Source organism: Lampetra fluviatilis, chromosome 9, assembly GCF_964198595.1.
Source record: "Lampetra fluviatilis chromosome 9, kcLamFluv1.1, whole genome shotgun sequence".
Taxonomy (NCBI): domain Eukaryota; kingdom Metazoa; phylum Chordata; class Hyperoartia; order Petromyzontiformes; family Petromyzontidae; genus Lampetra; species Lampetra fluviatilis.
In genome coordinates this window covers 3,968,396-3,986,546 of record NC_136283.1, presented here as the reverse complement: position 1 = coordinate 3,986,546, position 18,151 = coordinate 3,968,396, and the positions used below count along the sequence as shown (strand labels likewise).

The 18,151-nt window shown below is 48.3% G+C and overlaps 1 protein-coding gene across 1 annotated transcript in view; it reads right to left on the bottom strand.

Moving 5' to 3' along the window:
* Nucleotides 1-17,880, bottom strand: part of LOC144934134 (anthrax toxin receptor 1-like) — a 66,104-nt gene extending 48,224 nt beyond the window's left edge. Inside the window, exons 1-9 of the mRNA XM_078859597.1 lie at nt 17,626-17,880; nt 11,761-11,832; nt 10,949-11,020; nt 9,123-9,204; nt 8,281-8,314; nt 7,429-7,508; nt 6,283-6,351; nt 5,134-5,214; nt 2,437-2,497 (exon numbers count right to left, since the gene is read on the bottom strand). Coding sequence (XP_078715723.1) covers nt 2,437-2,497; nt 5,134-5,214; nt 6,283-6,351; nt 7,429-7,508; nt 8,281-8,314; nt 9,123-9,204; nt 10,949-11,020; nt 11,761-11,832; nt 17,626-17,795 — 721 coding nt within the window. The 5' untranslated portion in view covers nt 17,796-17,880. The remainder of the gene's footprint in view (nt 1-2,436; nt 2,498-5,133; nt 5,215-6,282; nt 6,352-7,428; nt 7,509-8,280; nt 8,315-9,122; nt 9,205-10,948; nt 11,021-11,760; nt 11,833-17,625) is intronic.
* Nucleotides 17,881-18,151: the final 271 nt, after the last annotated feature.

The window sequence follows — 18,151 nt, the reverse complement described above, 5'->3', positions numbered from 1 at the left end:
TTATTCGCGTCGGCTTGATATGTAACACTAACTGATCACCCCGGACACAATATTAATACCTTACATTGTGCCAAACCGGGCCTGCTTTACGGTCGTCAGTCGAGCATGATTGCTTTATTGTGTCAATTTAAATATGGATATACGGTGTGGGTTTAATGACTTTCGGGGAGAATGAGTCCGTTAGACAAGACAGTCCCAGCCAATTCGGAAGGCCCCCCCCTTCCCCGGGCCAAAGCACGGGAAATGTACATGCACACGCGCGCACACACACGTCGAGATTTTGACACCCACTGTAATAAGCACATCAGAGGACAAATTGGGTCCAATTATAGCCTGAATAATAATTATAGGTGCGATGACTCCAAAATGATCATTTCACTTTAATATCACCCACTCATTATTTGAGCACACACTGCCAAAATACTTGTCGTCGCACGCTGCCTGCTAGTGACAACATATTTGGCCTTTTCGTCGTTAGGCACGCTTTACGCTGCTAATCTGACCTCGAGCTCGCCGACGTTGGGAAGTTAGCCGATTTATTTGTTCTATTTTATTTCCTCGCTTGAGGCTGGGGGACGGGGGACAGGCAGCGCAGCGCGACCTGCCGTCTTTCCCGTCTATCGCCGTCGCTTCCTCGCGCAAGGCCCTGCGTTGTCGCCCCGCCGCGTGGTGAGGGGCCAGGGACACAATGGCAGCCGCGGCACGGCCGAGGTGGCGTCCGAATCGAGGATGGCGGCGCGGGGGTCGGTGAGGAACTCGCTTGCCGCGGTGGTTTGACCTCCGTCGCGCACCCACTCGCTGCTTTGTCGTGCGCCACCCCCAGCCGCCAGGCCGGCGTGGCCAGCTAAGCTGGCCGAGGATCAGATCGTCTTCTACCACTCAGAGGATCTCACTCAATGCTGCGAGAGACCAATGAAATGTACGACCTGACTGGTATTTTTGTTTTTCTTGCAAATTTGTGATAATACAGCAGCGGTGCGGGAGTGGTGGCACAGTGGTTAGCGCACTGCGATATGAACCGGGGGTGACCTGATTTCCTCGGTTCGGTTCCTGGGCCGCGGACAACGTGAGTAGCGAGTGATACCTGAACCGGCCCTACGCCTGCCCGTCTTTACCAACCCCCACTGACCAGAATGGTGAAGTATGGTCAAACAACCCACATGACTGACACAGCACGGGCGAGGCCTTTATCCAGCAGAGGATTGACAAAGGACGATGCACAGCCATGAAATGTATTTCATGCGGTTGCTGCTTGCTTATCGTAATTTGACTTGATTTTATTTAGTTACATTTGTTATCCTACCTACCTCTCTGACCTCACCTCTCCCTACGCTTACTCTGACAGGTCATAAATGCACGGCCTCTCTCTTCTTACTATCATTCTCTACATAATGGGAGGTCGCGCTGTCTCCTTTGCTACCTCGAGGTGTGTGTCTATAGCTGACTCCATTGCTATGTTTAAATTAAAAACTAAAGAGCCGATATGTACATGTTATAAATTCGTAGATTTTTCTTAAATGATGCTTAGGAATAAGGATATACTTCGAATGCAATAACGATTTTATTGTCGTTATTTAATATTTAACTTGATCTCAAAGCCAACAATCAACCGTGACACGTTGGTGACATTTCTCAGTTCCACACAGTACAAGTAAAACGACATCTCATGAAATAACAACGACAGTTTCAATTTATAAATCGCCTAAATGCCGTTGCGTCTCAAGAGACTTTACAACAATCAAGGAAAAAACACACGCTGGTATAGGTGGGAAGGGTGGGAGGTGGAGGGAGGGGGGATTTGGGGAAGGAAATCATTGGAGAGCGGAGAAAGCGACGGTGCAGCACAGCCCAAAGATAGAGCAACAAGACTCGTCGGAGGTTCAGTGTTTATTTCCGAGGCTCATAGAGCGAGACTAAGACACAAATAGTATTATTAGGGTCCGGCATTAATGGCCTAGGCCAGGGGTCAGCAATTAAAATAACAAGAAGAGCCATTTTTTTTTTAATCGGTAAAACAAAAAAAGCCCTCAATATTTCAAGAAAAAGAAAAAAATCCCTCAATATTTCAAGAGCCACAATGCACTGTGTTGGTAAATACAAGGACGGTGGTTCCTTGATGACGCCGACCCCCTGACCTAGGCTCGTACAGCCAGGCTGAGGCACCTTTGCAAGTCTAAAAAAAAAGCAACACCGACAACAACGAACGCAGCCGGGGCAGCAGCAGCAGAAACGAGTTCAGAGCATTGTTGCGGTGGTGAGGGCTTTGGGGGTGGGGAGGGGGGGGACAAGCCCTTCAAATTGCATCGGGCGGCGTTTGCTCCGTTGCATTTCCAGTGACGTTAAAGAGCGACGTTGGCGTGGACGCACACACGGCGGGCGGGGGAGGGGGGGCGGGGGGGTGGGGGGGGGGGCGGGGGGGGGGGCGAGCACACGTACCTCCGATGCAGATGCTCGATGGGTCGACGGATGTGATCCCGGTGCATGACTTCTTCAGGATCTAAAGGGGGTGGGGGGATACAGAGCACCATCACACGCGTGGGTGAGCGTGTCACGGATTCGCGGCGGGGAGGGAGGGAGGGAGGGGGGGCACGGCGGACATCCGAGCGCTGCAATTTCTGCGCCGTCGGCCGTTTACGATTGGGAGGCGAGCGCTTCTCACCGTGCGTGGGTAAAAGCTGCTTACATAATTTATGTGGGGCGTCAACGGAGCCCCCCCCCCTCCCCACACGCTTGCCCCCCCTCCCCTTTCACAGCACACACCAGAGGTCGTAACCGGGTACCCGATACCCGTACCCTACCCGATACCCGGCTACCCGTACCCAGCTGGGTACGGGTACGGGTAGCCGTTTGCGACCCTGGTGCGGCCGGGTACGGGTAGGCCGTGAGTCACTGGTGAGTCACCGTTTGTCACTCATTTCCCAACGTCTTGTCTCTTCTCACAATTCAAGTTCCTAGAATCAACCCACCCACGCCTGCAACATGGCTTCATCCCAGAGGTCGCAATCAGGTACCCGATACCCGTACCCTACCCGTACCCAGCCGGGTACGGGTAGGGTACGGGTACGGCCGGGTACGGGTACGGGTACCCGATTGCGACCCTGGTGCGGCCGGGTACGGGTAAGGAATCAAACCCCGTTTGCGACCTCTGGCGCACACTCAAATCTCTCTATCTCCCTCTCTCCGACGCGACGTCCGACGTTTCGCGCCACGCGAGCCGGTGGCGGTCTCTTCGGGAACTGAACTCGACTGGAAAATGCACTTCCATGAAGATGTGCTTGGAAAAGGGAAGTTAGCCCCCCCCCCTCCGCCCGCCCGCTGGCCCCCCAGATCGTGGTGAAGCAAAACGATCAGTGATGTCGTTGTCAAACGTCGCGCCAACACCGGCACGACCCCAACAGCAGAGCGGCCGCACGACAACAACTCACGAAGCAGCAGCATCACATACATCTGCACGAGGATATTTTGCAACAACAAAAAAATAAATAGAAAAAAATTCCTTGCACTTTTACAAAACTGATTTTGCTTTTACTCTAGTTTGCATGTCATGTACGTATGTCGAACCGTACGTAGCCTACCGTGCTGAACAAATATAATGTATATCATTTTTGTGCTAACCCTCGGAGACTGTTTTTCTTTTAAACAAGTAAAGGCGCTGTGTGCATAAAAAAGAAAGCTTACAAATGTACTGGCTGTAATTTTTTTTACGTTGCATTAATTTCCCAATTCTATAAACATTCCCTCAAAGCCCGTCTCGTTTGAGTAGCTTTAAATAAATCGAGCCACAATTCTGCGAATGTCTCTCCAGGGCGCCTTAATTTAGGCCCTGCACTTTATTTTCCACGAATGTAAAATCATTCTGAGAAGTAAGTTTCGTCGGAATGTAGGCGCGTGAGCTCTATTCAGCATTAGTCTGCTTTGTTGCAAAAACACCAGCTTCATCACCACTCGTGGCTTCCCTCTTTAATCAGCGCACTCTGACAGGCACACGCGGCATGTTGATCCATTTATCTACCCGAGTGCACACTCATTTAGCTACTTGCTTTGCTTTCATTCACTCACTTTTCATAGAACAATCGCACCGAGATACCCAATGTAGATAGAAAGGACACCACATTTCTCGGGGGTATATATATCTATCGCCACGGTGGCTAGGAGATGTTAACTACCTCGCCTGGTATACAGGAGGTCGTAGGTTCCATCCCGACCCTGACGCCTGCTGTATATTTGGAGTTTCCCACCATAGTCAGAAACGTGCGTTTCGAGTATTTGGCTGCTATACATTTCCACTTGATAAGCCACTTTGTTGAGCTATCATTTGCAAAAAGAGCTATTTCGATCAATAGGCCTTACCTGTTCAAGCAAAAACAGTAGCTTTTAGATAAAGATATACACAGGCGGTCCCCACTTTCACGACGTCGCAATGCGTTCCTGGAAACCCCGTCGTCGGAAATCGGACTGCGATTTCCCCATAGACAGGGAAAAACGGTGGCGACATCACTTGCTGATGTTCTATATAAACGTAGCAATTGTGCATCGGACCGTCGTAAGCCGGAGACTGCCTGTGAATTTAAAACAAAACTGCCACAGCAGAGCCGGTGAAAGCAAGGCTCAGGTGCATACACAAATGTCTTTGTGTATAAATAAGTGCATCCATTTAACATCCCCATTTTAACATCATCATCATCAGCAGCAGCAAATCGAAGCATGACCCATCCACTGCTGGATGAAGGCCTTCCCCACCCAGCCGTCACCATCTCTCATGGCCATCGCGATGCAACGATACGTTGAGCGCCTGCACGTGAAACCTTAGGGAGACAATGGCAAAGATCCACCAGGGGGGGGGGAGTGGGGGTCCAGCACCACGCCCGGCCGCCTTTGTCTCCCTATCAGGTGACATTTTACACACCGCAGCGGGTACTCGTTTAAGGCTGAGTCGACCTAGGAGAGGCCCAGGACTGATTCAGATAATCGTCGCCGGTCTTGGCCACGAGCGGGAATGGAACTCGGTGCCGCTAACCACTCCACCACCGCTCCCCTTCAGAGAGCCGCACGGTTGCTCGCTGACAGATGTCGGTCTCGTAGCGTCGACGGCGCACGCTCGCACGGCTCGCGAGAACGCAGAGAGGCACTCACGGAGTTGATGATGTTTCGCAGGGCGCTGAAGCCCCCGTTGACTGGAAACACATGTTCCTTGCTGTCTGCGATCACGGCGAGCTGTGACAGATGGGTGGGGGGGGGGCGTAGTTGTTAAAACTTGAATCGAGGTGCTCGCATGCTCGGAGCACGCAAAGGAGGCAAAGGGTAGAGTGTTCGTTATCAATGACAGGGGCGATGCGCGTGGAGGAGTGGTATTCTGTACACGACAGCGTTTTGTAGAAATGCGTTTCATTGTGTGATAGTTTTGTTGGGGGTTTTTAAAAGAAAATATATTTCGACTTTTTTTCTTCCCTGCTGGTTGTGTTGATCTCACTGCTGCCTATGCAGGTGGGATGGCCTCCAAATGATAAATTACGAAGAAAAAAAAACTAATTAGAGCCTTTTTAAAATCCACTGCTGGATGAAGGCCTCCCTCTCGGTCAAGGTGGTTTAACCATACTTCACCAACTCATTCATTGCGTATTTGTGAAGGGTAGGGACCCAGGCCTGGTTCAGATATCACTAGTCACTAACGGGTGTGCAGTATTTTAAAATGAAAGAAAAAACTCTTTAATAACAAGACCAGTGACTTTAATAATATTTATACACGAGCCTTTTGCCCTTCCAAGGATGAGTGTATTGCAGTAAATCTGAAACTTGCAAACGAAAAGCAGACCGCGACGTGATATTCATTGCATCAATTCGTGTTGAATTTGTAAGGCCGCGGTGACACTGACTTATTTCATTGAAAGGTTATAAACCCTTGTTCATGATGACGTCCTTTTTACTTATATGTCTCAATAGCGGAGATCGCGTGACGTGAGGGTTCTGCCTTTGTAGTGACGGTTGTAAGTTGACGCCGAGGAGGGGGGAGGAGGCGCCTCCCCCCCCCCCCATGTGGAGTGACGTCAGCCGCTAGTTATTATTAATGGAGGGGGGAGGGGTGTCCATTTGGAGGACGTCACCTGTGGGGGTTGGCCTCATGTGGAGTGACGTCACGCGCGGGACACACAGACATTATTGGGTCGTTATAGTAGTAAATTATCAAGTGTAATGAAATAAATTAGTTCTCAAAGACAACATACATGTGTGTGTGTGTTACACAACAAGATATACATAATAATATCAACAATAGAAATTATTTACCTGTTCATACTTAAAATCTTTTACGCCAACGGCATAGACAGAGGCTCCAACCGACCTTGCCCTGTCAGCCTGAAAGAAAATTATGAATTGAGAGTCACAACTTTGTTATTCAAATCCTTAGCCCTCCATCACGCACAGAAGAAAAGAGGCATTGCCCCAGACGACATAAACAAGAGAAAAGTAAACAATGTTATTGAACCTTTCTGCGCGATAAACCCTGGTAGGGTGTTGCATCGCTTTGCCAGACGTGATCTCTATTAATTAAACACAGCTGGCTTCACATTTGTTCAAACAGAAAAACTTCAAACAAAGCTGTAACAGATGTCTCTTGTTTTCTGTTTTCAAGCCCAAAGTGGAACATTGTCTTCGTTTCCAACGTCAGCGTACCAAAGCCTTGTTTTTTCCACGATTCGCACGTCGAGACGGAACAATCGACGATAGCCTTCCTAATAAAGGATTTCGGGTGAGGTCGCCGCGTCAGCGTAAATGTGTCGTTAACCCCGCCACCACCTGCCGCAACCAACCGGTAAGCTTTGGATGTAATTACCAGCGAAACGTCACAGTGCTCAGGTTGCAAATGTTGTGGATTTACTCTCCAACACGCCGGTGGGCTGAAGTAGTAACTCATTGGCACGTTTTGTTTACGCGACAAACCTTAGCCTCCACTCATGCCATGAACATTCATCGGTAAGAGGAACGTGAAACTAACTCCGCTACGTGTGCACCTCTTTGCCTCATAGTTTGGGGTTCGGCCCAATGTGACAGTGATACACAACGGTTTCTCGTCACCCTCCAGTCACACAGGCCAAGACTGTGCGAGTAGCCACCGCTACAACATCCGTGAATGGCTTTGGCTTTTTTCGTGGAATTCTTGGAGATTCGTTCAAGGAGGGCGGCAAGCGGCGGCGGCGGCGGCGGTGGAATGCGGAGGGAGTACCGGGAGCGCGCTCGGGGCTGAGAATTCTAGGAAAGTGGCCTCACGCGAGCAGAAACCGGAGCGCAGAAGTGATGGTTTTATTTGATCTCAAGACATGAAATCAGGGCGAAAAATGTTTTCATCCTGAAAGCAGTACAACATCGGTTCGTGCGAGGTGAGGGTAAAAATGCAGGCTTTGTTCCCCACGCCCCGGCGACGAATCATATTACCGATTTCTTCGCGTAGGGAAAGAGGTTTTCAACGAGGTCTCCATCGGTGAGGGATACAATCACACTCGACACTCTTCTCCCTGGCGAGGACACAAGCGCGGACGGCACGGGCTTCATCGGACGCAATCAAAGGGCAGATGTCCTAAGTCAAATAATATAAATTTCTTAAAGCAAATGTGGTTTCTCGTGGTGCTCATTTCCTGTTCACAGACCCTGAGGCAGTAATGGGAATTCCACATTTCTGCGACAGAGGGTGGGTCTATCCGTGAAACATCCCCGTTGACTTCCCCACTGCGCAGTACTTATTTAATCGACTCCATAGGGATGATGCAGATGATGGTCTTACTCAATCCCGCCAACCAGAATTTGATATTGCAACCTTCCGATTGCAAGCTGATCGCTGCATCCATATGATAAAGAAATAGCGGATGTTGGCTTTGTGAATGACTTGACGGAAATTGCATTTTAAGCATCTGCAATGAACGACGATGTGATGTGCCAATTTCAAAGCACCATTGGACGATATTGTTTATGGCACCGAGAAGCAATGGATCTAACAATATGTTCACCACAGTCGTTTCCGTTCAAACCTTCATGGAATTGGAGAGATGAATCTCGGCAGCTCAAGGGTGAAGCTTTTACGGTTAATTTGTTTTTCATTGAAATATCAAAATGGATTGTTCAGCGGCGACGGCTACGAGTTAAAATCAATTTTAATGGAAGTGGGTTATAAACATGGGCCATCAAATGTAACAATAATGAATGGCTTATTTTGAAGTTCTAAAAAAAACCCCGTGAAAGAGCAATTAATCAGAGATGTGGTACAAGCACCTTCATAAAAAAAACCCATACCTTTCTGTTGTTCACCCTCAATTTGTACGATTGCCTGAGAGATGAAAGGAAAACGCAGTTATTTTAAGTGAAATATTATTTTTTTGCTGCATGAATCTTGAGTCTTAAATATACAGCGTAAATGTTTGCAATGTATCACTGTGACCCGGGTGCAATCTGGTTATGCCCTAACAGAGATGCCGGGGTGGCTGCAAGAATTGTGCCACCGTCCAGAGGTGAACGCCAACCAGCTGGGCACAGAATCAGAATATTTATTTATTCTGCAGGATTCCGGTGAGATATCAAGCTCTTCTTTTCACAGATGTCCAGTAGGGGCAGGTCAGAACGTTACAACAACAAACAATTCAAAGACACGATAAGAGTGCCAAGTATTGGACGGGTAAATAAACAATTCGAAAAATATATACACATTTTTTTGGGGTATATTTCCAGGTAAAGTCCACCGAGCTATTTAGCTTTTTTTTCAGAAGCGACCTGGCAACTAATGACAGCTCAACGAAGTGGCATGTCACGTAGGACATCTTTAGCAGCAAAATAACCTCAATTACCGAGGACCCAACGAGAAAGAGGGACGTGGCATTCCATACAGAAGCCACGTTTACGAAAACTATAGCTAATCATCACGCAGTCCCCACATCTCCTTTGAGCACGGTTGTTGTGAAAGAAGTTCAACGTAGGATACGTACCTACTACATACGTAAGGATGATTTATTTTCATTTTGACTGTGAGGTTGCCTTAACGATGTAACTTCCCAGCAGTCAACAGGAAACACATTGCAAATGTGCCCCCGATACCATCCCAGATTGCACAAGCGTGAGCACGTGGGGCGCGCTCGCCATACCTCGTTGATGCCCTCGTGCATGTAAGTGTCTCCGGTTGGTTGTACATTTTTCAAGTCCTCCAAACCCTTTTTAATCTTTTCTCTGCACGGGGGCCCATGGGAGAAGGTACAAAGGTTTAACGTGATACATAAACATACCGTACAAGCGCGTGTGCGTGCGTGCGTGCGTTCATTTACTACCATGCGGTGAATGACCTCCACGTTGTCTGAAGATGACTCTTGTCGTATAACATCGGCCAACAAATGTGCTTTTGTCGAACAAGCCAAGCTCTGCTAATGACAATTATGAAGTTCAGAGAGTTGGTCTTCCTAAAACTAATGTGGCTTAAACATATTTGGTGGGAAGGCCGATAACCTGATGGGCTAAAATGTTATTATATTTTTGTTTTCAACATTCTTCACCACGCTGGTCAGTGCGGGTTGGGGGAGGGTCGAGAGGGAGGGCAGGAACGGTTCGTCAATAACTTACAACTGACATCTGCTTTGGCTGGGAATCAAACTCAGGTCACCGGGCTCATAGCGCAGTGGCGGCAACCACTCTGCCACTAATCCCCCCTAATACTTGTTGGAAAAAAAGGTGTCCGTTTTGTTGCCAGATAAAAGAGTAAAAAACCAATTATCATATTTTGCTATTGGCAAATGAGGTTCCAATGGTGTAAATACTTACCCCGAGCTCTCATACTCTGATGGTGCATTGTCTTTGAGTTGTGCGCCTTTTGGTGTCATCTGGTCCAACACCATGTGAGACTAGGCTCTAAGGAAAGCTGTCTCGGGTGTGGACCAATCAATTTCAAGGACAGTGCATACATTGTCAGTTGTGTTTTTTGTTTGCATTCCGACCGCAGGTATTGCGGTCAATGCAAACATGACTCCTTGTAAAAAAATATGTCAGTTTTGTTGCCAGATAAAAGGGTAAAAAAACAATTAACTTGTTTGAGTGTTCCACGTTACTATGGCAGGAAAAAAAACAACAACTGTCCACCGAACGAACACTGTCAACGTTCCACAAAGTAGTTACTCATTTTTATTAACCCTGGATGTTATAGAAGGCCTGAATTTTCATCCCCAATCAGGATCTCGATTGGCTATCAGCACCCTCTAAAACTCCGCACACAACCTCGCCGGCCAGATTAGCAAACAATCCGTCGAATATTCAACGGCACATTCTGGAGCAAAGACGCACGGCGGCGTGCGGCATGATCGTCCGCAGATCGTTAGCAGCAACGGAGATCGCTGCGTACTAAAGACGACGGGAAGCTCGTGCCGGAGTGACGGAGTGACGAGGCAGCGTGAGCGAGTATTGGGGACTCTGCACGGACTGCCGCTCTGAACGTATTGTTTAGTGAGAGGTGCGCGGGGCAACGATGTTGCTTTTGGAATAAAAATGTAAAGTAAAAAAAGAAAAGTCACACTGACCTAACGTTGCTGTTTTATTTATAAGCCACATGTCCGTGTAGCAATCTCTTCGAAAGAGCACGAGCTTTCATTCGAATTTTTAAATATAAGTGCGTGTGTTTAAGTTACTCACAACTTTTGGAAACTCTCTCAATGTCCGCGATAAGTCGTTACGTTTGTAGTGTGTGGCACAACATTATTTGTGATGAAGATGTAGTGTTTTTAGTGGAATTGTCACATTAGGTTTTTTTAAGTAGTTTATTTTTTTGTAATCCACCACTAAAAAAAAATCTGTGAACTGTTATATCTGTGTTCGTTGGTTGCTGAAGTACATAAATATCCGGGCGCACCGCTGACGTGCACAACCATAGTCCGTGACTCAAGGACGCAAAATAAAAAAACACGGCGGACCAAAAACCACAGAAATGTACCTGTCGGATGTCAATTCCATGATGACGTAACTCTTGGAGGAGAACACGATGTATGACAATCGCATCATCGGGCTGTGTGGAGGAGGGGCGGGCGAAACAAAAACCACGCGAGGAGTTCGTTTGCAACAACCGGTTCACCGCGATGCCCACAGCGTTCGCCTTCAGGCAGCACAAACGCAATGGAGACACCGACAAGTATGAACCGCGTTGTAAAATGTGGAGAGCTCTTTATCCAATCTACTGCTGCATTTCGGGGGGCTTCCCCACACCGTGCTTGCCGCAGGGGTTGTATGACCCATAGCTCACCATGCCGGTCAGTTTCCGTTTTGGTGAAGGAGAGCATAGCAGTACAGCACAGCAATGAACTCGAGCTGAACTTTATTATATCCATACAAGAACATTGCACCAGTAGGTCTCCAAATATGGTGGTGAACAAGTTAACACCACATTGCCTCCTTTAATTGTGTTGTAACCGGAAGCGTACAGGTCGAGAGAGAGAGCACTGCGCAGCTGCAATTAAGTTTTGCTTGAGGACACAAAAGGGCTGGGACCAGACAGAACACGGCGTGGGAATCAGATGCCCCGGGGGGAGCGATGGGTGTGCCCACGTCATTTAACAACGACCGTCCTCGGGGCAGAGGGTCTGCTGACGACAATTGTTGCAACCATCCTACGGATCAAGTCGACGGAGCAAGCTTACGACACATGTACGGTGGACCGGGAAAAAATGTAAGAGTGAGTAGGCAATGTTGAAACATTTTATTATTATTTTTGCGGTTATCGTTATTCCCGATTTTTTTTTGTTCACGCACCTGACAAACTTTTCCGTGAGCTCTCTGACGAAGTCGTAGATTTCATTCCAGTGCATCCCCACGCTCCCCGATCTGCCGACGAGAAGTGGGGGGCCCGCTCCGAGTCAGGAAAACCGCGCGGCACAAACGTCACGCGTCACGCGACGTGCATTACCCGTGACTCCTGATCAACGAGCGCTCGTCGTCGGATGTGTTCAGCCTGCGGCGCGCGAAAGCCGACGACGGATGGCTGCTCGGGAAAAACACGTTTGCACATTTGCAAATAGCCCTTTGGTGCTCTCGTTTGGGTCCTCCAATGTTTCCAACAAGCCCTTGGAACAAAGTGGCCGGTTTTCAATAAGGCTAAAGTGCCTAATAGAAAGCCAACTTTACTGCGCATTGCTTCGTATTGGATCATTTTCACGAGAGTTATAGTGCCCCTCCTGTTACGGACGGACAGAGCTAATGCATGAACACGTTGAACCTTTAGCTGGAGAGCATTAAATCCTTGCACACAACGGCCTCCCGGGCACGCGCTCCACACTGGCCACAAGCCTGCAATGTCTCAGGTGGCAAGAAGTGTCACGCAGCCAGACCGATGGACATTTACGCATCTCAGCGAGTCAGGCTGTAAATGCCGCGTTACATTTAGCCATGATTTAAACCCTATGTGAAATAAAGATAAAGATCCCCCGTATAGCCTTAACAGACTGTAGGGGCAAGTGCTGTTAGCGAGCACCTATGAAGGCCGGAACGGTACACGAACGAGGGGGTGGGTGGCCAGCACCACGCCCGACCGCCTTTGTCTCCCCAGTGGCGATGTTTACACACCGCACCAGGTACTCATTTCAGGCTGAGTCGACCTAGGGGAGGCCCAGGACCGGTTCAGATAATCGTCATTGGTGTTGGCCGTTAGCGGGAATCGAACCCGGGTCGCCAGGTTCATAGCGCAGCGTAGCGCTAACCGCTACACTACCGCTCCCCCTCAAATACACACACACACGTAGCAATCCAGCCGGTAACACGAGCATGAAACTTGTTATTGTGCACGAGGTTGCGGCGAAAAGCCCACGAGCGTGAGTCGACTGGACAGCTTAGCACTCACTGGAAGAGCCCGCGGCACACGGAGCCAAACCGAATACTGCATCGGCAAAATAAACGAGGATTGTAAGTCGTGGCATGGATAAGTGTGGCCGCGTTACACACTGGCACACAGTGAGCAGCTAATGTTAGGGGTAATGGAATCGCAGTGATTAGCCAGAGGGACCGTTCTACCGTAGATGTCATCTCTTATCTGTTGTCTCTGAGAAGGGAATCGAGGCGGATCGCAATGGGAAGGGGGTTGGGTGACGAGAGAAGAGATGTAGGGGGATGCGTGTTGGCTTCGTACAAGAAGAAAATACAACTACGGAAATGTGGACCTTAAAGATTCCGACCCTTGGATGATGCTGACTCGTCGTGTTTTTTTTTAATTCTTGATAGGAACTAGCAACCCGTACGTCATTTGGACGTGACCGTTTGTCCGCCCCTCCCAGCCAGTCAGCCAGCCAGCCAGCAAAACTTGTTTTTCTAATACCGATGAGTATGAAGTATGGTACCAACACTTTGTTGGAAGGCATACCCTTAGGGCACGTGTGTCTTATCAAACCACCTCTCAGATTTGCTCATTCGGGCGACTTAACACAATTCCGACCTGTTGACAGCTATTTTCCTCTCGAAAAATCGGCGTTCGAGGGAGCTCTGCATTCGAAGGCAAATCGGCCGCTGCGATCCGCCCTCTCTCACAAATTGGGCTCAAACCCCCCTCTGGCTGAGCCCGCGAGCCCCGAGAGGAGGGGCGTTTCCGGCGGCGAGATGCAGGAGAGATTAGTGCTGTGACCACGCAGAGCCGTGCCTCTTAGGGGTAAGGCAAATCGGGGCGATCACCCTGGGCCCCGCGCATTGGGGGGGGGGCGGGCATTGGGGGGGAACCGGGGCCCTCGCATTGGGGGGCCACGCGCATTGAGGAGTCCAAAAGCATCGGTGAGGGGAGGGGGGCGCATTGGGGTGGGGGCCCGGGCCCCTCGCATTGGGGGGCCACGCGCATTGGGGGGGTCCCAAAGCATTGGGGGGGGGGGGCAGCACGTCGACGTCACTGTGTCGCCGAGTTGCCGTGGCTTCCGGCCGCCGAACTAATAAGCTAAAAGGTCGTGCTCATTGCACACAAAGTGCTTGCCACAAGTGACCCACAACACCTTGACGATCTGCTCAAAGAGCACAAACCACCAGGCGCACTCAGAAGCAGCGTTTGGCTATCACCGTCGAACAAAGACGGTCACATGCATCGCGGTCGCTTTCAGACGCGCTTCTGCGGCCGTCTGGAACGCTCTTCCGCCCGATATTAGGAAGCCACTGGAGCCATGGACTTTTAAATCATCTAGATGTTTAAACGAATTTCTTTAGGACTGCGTTTTAGTGTTTCGTGTGTTGTCCTTCCCTCCCCCCGCACCTCCGAGTAACACGGTCGGCTACGTACGGTGCGAGAGAAGTTCAACAAATGTGCATACATGACGGATGTAATAATCCCCCTCCCCCCTTAGGGGCAGCCCAGCTTACAGAGAGACTGTCGGGGCAAACGTTCTTGTGAGCGAGCGTCTATAAAGACCTGGGACAACGCATTGAACGGCAAACTGCGGTGGTCCGGCACCACGTCTCCTCCGTGTCGATGCCCACACACGACTGGCACCAGAAACTCATTGAAAACGCTGAGTCGACCGATATAAATATAAGGGGCCGTCCATAAATGACGTCACGCGATTATGGACGATTTTTGCCCCCCCCTCCCCCTTCGTCACACGGCGTCACAAAAAGTCAGACCCCCCCCTCAAATATGACGTCACAAAGCTCTGCCCCCCCCCCAAAAAAAAAAAACATGTTTCAAATCGCTTTAAACTATTGTCATTGTAGTACGTATTTAATGTGGCGCTGCAAACTGATGTTGTAGGAGAAAACATTTATTAAAAAAGTAATTTCATTAAGTAGAACGTGTTGTCTATATTTATTTAAAATTGCGCATTTTGATGTGACGTCACATTTCTCACCCCCGCCCCCCCCGTCGTCACACATCGTCACAAATGTCTAACCCCCCCCCCCCCTAGGTGCGTGACGTCATTTATGGACGGCCCCTCAGAGAGCGGTGCGCGAACCAATGTGCCACCGCTACCAGAGGTGTATTACTATGCTCATCATCATCAGCAGCAGTAACAACAACAAGAAGCCACCTTTTAACAAAGTCCTGCCAAAACACGCAAACCACGGCTCCTATGTATAAACAAGTCCTTGACTTACGCACCATTCGTAAGTGTGCATGTTCGTAAGTCGGAACATGAAACTGCACCGTTTTTAAACGAACATACGGCCAGTGTTACGGTTCAACAAAAAATGGAAGCATTGTTAAACTCATGACTAAGAAATAGTCTAAATTTGTATTCAATATTGCAATAAAAGACGAACATTAAGTAACATAAATCGAAAAATAAATCGGTTTTATTTTAACTTTCTTTGAGTCCTGATGCTGGCTTGTATGTCGGGAAGGACGCAATAAGTCCCGACAAATGAGCACACCATGCACAACAACGATCCCCTGTATAGCCTTTGTAGCACCTATGAAGGCCGGCACAACACACGAGGGGGTGGGTGGCCAGCACCATGCCTGGCCGCCTTTGACTCCCTCGTGGCGATGTTTACCATACACCGCACCGGGTACTCATTTGAGGCAGAGTCGACCTAGAGGAGGCCCAGGACCCACTTAGATAATTGTCACTGGTGTTGGTCGTGAGCGGGAATCGAACCCGGCGCGTCAAGTTTATAGCACAGCGCGCTAACCACTACACCACCGCTCCCCACACACAGAGACACACACTCACCAGGAATTATCCAGGATAAATAAAGTTCCTGACTTATTACATCTCGCGGAAGATCGCCCCGCTAAACAGAATTGTTCCTCAGTCCGAGTTCCCGTTTGCAAGTCAATGTTAAACAAAAACATCGATATCTCGTGGAAGCTCGTTCGTAAGTTGCGATTGTTCGTAAGTCGGATGTTCGTAAGTCGGGTGTTCGTAAGTCGGGTGTTCGTAAGTCAAAGACTGTTTGACAAGTTTAACACTATTCCGAGGTGTCGTTTCCTTTGTCTCCAATGCGAAAATTCGTTAGTTTAGAACTGCGCTTTGTTTGTGTGTTCAGTTTGTTTGTGTGTTTAGTTTGTGTGTTTGGTTTGTGTGTTTAGTTTGTGTGTTTAGTTTGTGTGTTTAGTTTGTGTGTTTAGTTTGTGTGTTTAGTTTGTGTGTTCAGTTTGTGTGTTTAGTTTGTGTGTTTAGTTTGTGTGTTCAGTTTGTATGTTTAGTTTGTGTGTTTAGTTTGTGTGTTTAGTTTGTGTGTTTAGTTTGTGTGTACAGTTTGTGTGTTTAGTTTGTGTGTATAGTTTGTGTGTTTAGTTTGTGTGTTCAGTTTGTGTGTTTAGTTTGTGTGTTTAGTTTGTGTGTACAGTTTGTGTGTTTAGTTTGTGTGTTTAGTTTGCGTGTTTAGTTTGCGTGTTTAGTTTGTGTGTTTAGTTTGTGTGTTTAGTTTGTGTGTTTAATTTGCGTGTTTAGTTTGTGTGTTTGGTTTGTGTGTTTAGTTTGTGTGTTCAGTTTGTGTGTTTAGTTTGTGTGTTTAGTTTGTGTGTTCAGTTTGTATGTTTAGTTTGTGTGTTTAGTTTGTGTGTTTAGTTTGTGTGTTTAGTTTGTGTGTTTAGTTTGTGTGTACAGTTTGTGTGTTTAGTTTGTGTGTTTAGTTTGCGTGTTTAGTTTGCGTGTTTAGTTTGTGTGTTTAGTTTGTGTGTTTAGTTTGTGTGTTTAATTTGTGTGTTTAGTTTGTGTGTTTAGTTTGTGTGTTTAGTTTGTGTGTTTAGTTTGTGTATTCAGTTTGTGTGTTTAGTTTGTGTGTTTAGTTTGTGTGTTCAGTTTGTGTGTTTAGTTTGTGTGTTTAGTTTGTGTGTTTAGTTTGTGTGTTTAGTTTGTGTGTTTAGTTTGTGTGTTTAGTTTGTGTGTACAGTTTGTGTGTTTAGTTTGTGTGTTCAGTTTGTGTGTTTAGTTTGTGTGTTTAGTTTGTGTGTTCAGTTTGTGTGTTTAGTTTGTGTGTTTAGTTTGTGTGTTTAGTTTGTGTGTTTAGTTTGTGTATTCAGTTTGTGTGTTTAGTTTGTGTGTTTAGTTTGTGTGTACAGTTTGTGTGTTTAGTTTGTGTATTCAGTTTGTGTGTTTAGTTTGTGTGTTTAGTTTGTGTGTTCAGTTTGTGTGTTTAGTTTGTGTGTTTAGTTTGTGTGTTTAGTTTGTGTGTTTAGTTTGTGTGTTCAGTTTGTGTGTTTAGTTTGTGTGTTTAGTTTGTGTGTACAGTTTGTGTGTTTAGTTTGTGTGTTCAGTTTGCGTGTTTAGTTTGCGTGTTTAGTTTGTGTGTATAGTTTGTGTGTTTAGTTTGTGTGTTTAGTTTGTGTGTTTAGTTTGTGTGTTTAGTTTGTGTGTTTCGTTTGTGTGTTTAGTTTGTGTGTTTAGTTTGTGTGTTTAGTTTGTGTGTACAGTTTGTGTGTTTAATTTGTGTGTGCAGTTTGTTGTCCCTCCACCGCACCTCCCAGGTTCGCTACGCACGGTATCCATGCACTGTGCATATTGAACTTCTTCCGCACCGTACTATCCAACCGTGGTAGTCGGAGGTGCGGGGCAAGGGCAACAAACGAACACACACAAAACAAACCAGTTCTTACCAAACGACGTTTCAATCTGGCACGATTTAAAACTGCCGGTGCTGAAGAACTTCAACGCACCCAAACTGCTGACACCCGCCCGCCCCTCCTCTCCCGCGAGTTCCCACTCTTACTTGTCCAGTACGAAGTAGAGGTCGAAAGCGGCGTGGCACTCTCCTCCTCCTCCATCCTGTGTGCCACCGACTGGCACCACCAGCAGCACCACAACCAGCACTGCGGGCAGCAGCAGCAGCAGCGGCGGCTGCGTCTGCGTCGGACGCGCTCTGCCTGCCCGGGTCAACATCGTGGTGGATTCAGACGCGACCTCGTCTCGCACAGCACCACTCTGGGGCACACCTCTTTTGAAATGATGATTCGCCGCCACCGAATAAAAATGTGCCCCCTCCCCCGCCCGCCCGCCCGCTGTGGCACCCCCCCCCCCACTCGGGATGATCTGCAAAGTCGCTGTGGCTCCTTCTGCTGTGACACGTGTTGTGCACGCGCGTGGCGTGGCGTGCGTGTCCGTGAGCGGTGTGTGTACGATGCAGAGCCCCGTGTGTGTACGCGAGTGTGTGTGTGGGTGTGTGTGCGGGTTAGATCCTTTGTCCCGCACAATACGCGTCGTCGGTGCCCGTGCCGATGATGCAAATACAGTATCCG